This window comes from Anneissia japonica, unplaced genomic scaffold (assembly GCF_011630105.1).
Source record: "Anneissia japonica isolate Jap-2015-1 unplaced genomic scaffold, ASM1163010v1 scaffold1239_len605302_cov174, whole genome shotgun sequence".
NCBI lineage: Eukaryota > Metazoa > Echinodermata > Crinoidea > Comatulida > Comatulidae > Anneissia > Anneissia japonica.
This window is the reverse complement of record NW_022748776.1, coordinates 337,726-343,206: the sequence shown is the minus strand read 5'-3', so window position 1 is coordinate 343,206 and position 5,481 is coordinate 337,726. Positions and strand designations below refer to the sequence as shown.

At 34.0% G+C, this 5,481-nt stretch overlaps 1 protein-coding gene across 1 annotated transcript in view; it reads right to left on the bottom strand.

Annotated features, from left to right (window-relative positions):
- Positions 1–6: 6 nt before the first annotated feature.
- The window catches only part of LOC117120947, a 31,453-nt gene continuing 25,978 nt past the window's right edge, over positions 7–5,481 (bottom strand). Inside the window, exons 10-14 of the mRNA XM_033266043.1 lie at positions 3,998–4,079; positions 2,512–2,636; positions 1,454–1,501; positions 1,009–1,202; positions 7–544 (exon numbers count right to left, since the gene is read on the bottom strand). Coding sequence (XP_033121934.1) covers positions 199–544; positions 1,009–1,202; positions 1,454–1,501; positions 2,512–2,636; positions 3,998–4,079 — 795 coding nt within the window. The 3' untranslated portion in view covers positions 7–198. The remainder of the gene's footprint in view (positions 545–1,008; positions 1,203–1,453; positions 1,502–2,511; positions 2,637–3,997; positions 4,080–5,481) is intronic.

Genomic DNA, 5,481 nt, shown 5'->3' with positions numbered 1-5,481 from the left:
TATTATGTAGAGTAGAGTATATAGAATAAAGACATTAGATAGAGTTCTTGTATTTTTGGATTTGCTGTACTATGCACTAGTGTTCTTGCTTATGTATGTAATCAAAGATAATTTCAACTTTTTTTAAGGTAATAAATATTCAATTCAAAAGAGAAAAGTTTTTCTACACGAAAATATAATGTACACTATTGGAACTAACTAGATGCTTTCAGCATGTACTGTCACCTCACTAAAAGTCCGGCTCCTAGGTACAATCTCTGGGCCTACAGCTACATCTGGACATGCTGCAATATCAGATTCTTCACTCGTTACTGTCTCGCTTATAGTTCTGCTTCTAGGTACGATCTTTGGGTCAACTTCTACATCTGGACATGCAGAAATATCAGGCCCGGGACCTGCTTTTATCTCAGGATGTACGGCGCTGTCTGACACACTACCATCTGTCTGGTATGCCTGATGTGAGATTGGCACTGGCTTACCAATAATACTCAATGATGCAACTTTAGCTCTGTTGTAGGCTGTTGTGAAACTGAAACCCAGATACCTGCAATCAAATTGAATATTTCTGTTACAAAATGTACACTGAGAAGTTGAGCTGTAAAAGATATTGTTCTATTCCTAGAAACCAAACACAACACAAAATCCCAAACCTCACAGAGACTTGGTTATAGAGCATAAGGGTTCAGATTTACTTTATACTGACGCCACCCCTGACTAACTCTGACGCCCTATAAAGAAACTTTATAGAGTTTAAGGGTCCACAATGATCAACTCTCCACAAACTAAGCATCATAAAGAGGCTTGGTTACAGAGCATCAGCTTTCCTCGTTGTACTGCCCTCATTTAATGTGCAATTTACTATGTGCATTTAAACGCAATATGTTGATAATAAAGTGTCCTAATGAAAATATTCAGGGGAATACAACAGCACGGCCTCAGTTGGTAGACTAAACTTATTTGGGTTCGAACCCAGATGTTGCAAGAGGATTCTGTGTAACATCAACTTACCTCAGACATGACATTTCAATAAGAATGCATGTGCCAATACTGACAACATTCAAAGGGGAGGATGGGTACTGGCGGAAAATAAGCACAAGACATATGGGACACAGCATCATCAGTAACACCGTCAAACTTGACAAGATTGCATGCTTCCTCTGGAAACCTTGTAGAAAGTGCACTTTACCATCTTTTAGAATGTACTGTAATGAGAAATGGTTATTGTCCAATCAAAATGTAACTACTGTATACTTGAAAAATAATATTTATTGTATTCAATATGTAATAATACTTAGAAATAATACCTATCATCCATTAAAAATTTAATATCTGTAAATAACTGTCCAATCAAAATGTAACATAGCCCCCACCGCCTACCTGGGGTTTTCCTGTGTTTGATGACAATATATATTATGTTTGTAGAAAAACAGACAAATCAGTAATTTATATTTACCTCTTCTTTACACACTTTGCACTTCTTTGAATCTTCATTTTCCATAGTCTACCATGAAAATAATAAATAATCATGTGAAGAAAAAAAACCCATATTCCAAATACAGTAATCGAATATTAATAAGTTGATCAAAATGAGGGAAGGAAAGAAGGCAAGTAAATTGAATGCTGTATGATATGCAAGACAACATATTATCACCTCTGCCAAGAAGGGTATGTATTCACTGCTGCCTGTTAGCAAGATTTCTCAAAAACTAAGATACGGATCATCATAAAATTTACTGGAATTGTACAAAATAATCTGAAAATTTTTGGAAGAAAGGACAAGTTGAAGGTCAAAGAAATTCAATTTTTTAATTACTCTTGGCCATAAAAAAAAATAATGGAATCGCCCATACACACCCTGTGTATTATTTGGTATTCAGGCACAAGAATATTGAGTGACTGCCCTAGTTATAAATACTGTACATTACACAAGTTCAGACAAATTGACTTAACGCCCACCACACACAATACAGTATAGATAATACAGTATACTATATGTCGCAAAGACAAGCCAAACCAGTCACTCATCACAAAAATCAATTTTTAGTAATTAATACAGGGTTAAACTGTAAAATGAGAGCTATAAAATGGTGAAAGAATCATTCAAATCTGACATTTCGTTATGAAGTTACAGAAATTTAAACATACAGCTGTTTAAAGAACAATATTTGAGAAATCAGCCTTTAAAGTTTATGATTTTAGGCAATTTCTCAGGCAGCAACTATTACTAAATCGTTAAAAATTGTTGTTTTAACATTGAAAATGGGGACAATAACAGCATAGCATGATATATAGATATATAAAGGTTAGTTTAGTCATGGTTTAGTGTAATAAAATAGATTTCAAAAATTTTGACATACCAGCATGTTTTGGCCATTATCTCTGAAACAGGATTTGTGACAAGTGACTGGTTTGGCTTGTCTTTGCCAAATATTATAAAAGCTTAATTCAGTTAGAAAGTATGTAAAGGAACCATAATTAATCTTTCAAAACTATAGAGGGGTAATTTCTTACCTCAACTAACCACCTCCTTAAGCATTCATGATGCACATATGCAACATCCCCTTTACAGTTGCATGGCTGTATTAAAGGACCGCTGGTAGTACTTTCTGCATCATAACATATCCAACAATCTAAACCTGAAATTGAATTAAAATATATTATCAAAAACCTTAGTTTGTATATAAAACATCTTACTAGTAAAAAATCTATTCCACAAGGCTCAATAATATCAAGTGTTCTTCACTCTCAAAGCTTTTTAAAATGGCACTGGCTATAGAGAATAAAAAATCAAAGATGATCAGCTTCATATACAATTGTGACTGGCTCTGACAAAACCAGCCATTTGTAAGAAAATTCAAAATTGAGTTTTGCATCATTTCTTCTTTAAAACAGTGTTGTTTACTTGATGGAAATTGGTTGTATTAGCAAAGTTATGAATATTTAATTCATTGGATATCAGCCATATAGGTTTTGAGAAAACAGCTTCCAAAGATTTCAAAATCATTAGTTTATAATAAGATCTGTATTTCAAAAATAATTATATAATATATTTTTCAGTTAGATTTAGTGATTGATATAATTTTGCAGAAATGTTCTTCAACATCTTTTATAAAATGCAAAAAACATGAAAAATTTCAAAATTCTTTAACGTTTTGGGTGCTTGCGCAAAATTAGAAATTGCAACAAATGGCAGGTTTTGCCAGAGCTAGTCACAATTATGGACCATTAAAGATCATAAAGGGAAAAAAAAATTTGAAGAAATTTAATTAAATTGAATAGCTTGTAAACAATGCTAGAGTAGGGATGCCTAGGTAGTGTTTCTACGAACAAAAAACTTTTTCTAAAAATCGGCCGGAAAAAAAAAATTTTTTTAGCAATGTTGGGCGGGCTGGATCAAAATCTTTGGCGGGCCGGAGTTGGTCCGCAGGACAGGGGTCGAATACCGGGGATATAGAGCATCTTGTGTGTAACACCTATATGCTTGTTTTGTGCATGAATTTGCCACTTAGAAAAATGATTAAGTTCGCTGCTTGGCATATGCTTGGACTGTACCTAAAATAAATAAATAAACCCCTTCCAGTCGTATGCCGTCGCGACGACGCCCTCTTTGACCATAGTTCATAGCGAGGGGCTTCATACGTACGCCCTGCATAGATTTCTTGATAATTATTTTATAGCTAGGCTGCCCTCTATAGGATTTTTTGGGAGTGATCTAGGAGTATTTCTGTAGAGGGCCTCCTGTATTCAGACCAAATAAAATGTCTGTGCTCAGTAAAAACCCGACATTTAGTGTAGATGATGTCATTTTTCAGCTTTGGTACAGCCTCAGGCAATGGTAATGGGGTAGACTGGAAAGGGTTAAAATATGCTTATATGTGTAGTTTTTGATTTTAAAGAAATTCTGTGCAGTTGGCCAAAATTATATCCAGGGCTCTGGGATTAGAGGGCAAGGCATAGTACCACCTATCCACTGATTCATGCTAAACACAAACATTACCTGTACATGTTACCCTGGCTTCAGTTGAATCATACTTCTTCTTTCGACATCTCAATAATGATGTCTTCTCCGTGTCTTTATTCTTTAACAAATACAAACAGAATATCAAAATATTAAAAAATCTGAAGATACACAAATGGCTTTAGGAGAAAACCTGGTTGTTTCTGATACTTTGATTTGATTTGAATTGGTTTATTCGATATCAACAGAAAAACATCACAAAATCGGAACAACAATAAACAGGAAAAAAAAGAAGAAAAAACAAGCAAGTCATCATTGTTGATATCTAGGATAACCCTCTAAATCTCAACACAAGATTTATTTCCAGAGGGGTCCCCAAATACAAAAAATAGACAACACTAAAAATAGACATGAAAAATGAGTTAAAAATCAACAAGCAAGAATAAAATATTCCAGAGAACATAGGCAAAAACCGAGATCTTATGCAGTTAAAATAGTTATTATTAATTTATTAACCGATTAGTGAGGGTAGACATGACATGAGATGCTCCTTAACTCGAATTTTGAATGTGTTGTAATTTGAAATTGCTTTTATTACATCAGGCAGACTGTTCCAATTATGGATTCCGGAATAAAAGAAAGTAGAAGTGATTTTGCCTTTGGTCTTTGGAACGTGAAAGTTAAAAATACTGCCCCTTGTAGTGTGACGATGAAGATCGGATAATTTGGTGAAATTGTCATTTAAATATTCAGGGCAGGAACCATTAAAAATTTTAAACATATGGTTGAGTCTTAATTGAGAAGCTCTAGAGGCAATGTTCAGAATACCAATACTAACATAATCATTAGCATTGATATGGTATCTGGGGCCTTCGCTTAAAAAAAAATCTAATAGTTTTTTTGCGCTATCTGTAGCTTTTGTAGCTGTAGCTATCTGTAGCTTTTTCTTCAGGCCAGATGAAATTCCACAATACCACGATGAAACAGAATAATCAAATATGCAGAGTATGAAGGCAGAACGAATGACTTTCTTTACCTTGCTATTAAAACACTTAACTTGCCTATACAAAAATTTTAACCTGACATTGACTTTTGTTACAATACTGTCAACAATAGTGTCTGCAGAAAGTGTGTTATCTAATTCTAGACCAAGATATTTGACTTTGGGAGATGCAGCAATATTATATCTTTGCATGTAATATCTATGTTTATGGATTCCTTCACCTTAACGGAAGAACCAAAGATACTAAAGCCTTGTAATGACTATTAAATTTTATTTGACAAAAACATGTGACATGCCTCTATATGGTCATGTTGACATCACATCATGACCATATATAGGCACATCATGACCATATATAGGCACATCATGACTATATATGGGCATACAACAGTTTTATCAAAGAAAAATTGATAGTGTGGACATAGCTTAATGTAAATTCCAATCAAATGTTTGTGAAGGTAACCACCCCTTATTTCTTGTGACACCCTTCCAATTTAGATATCTCTTTCTTAACCCTTAT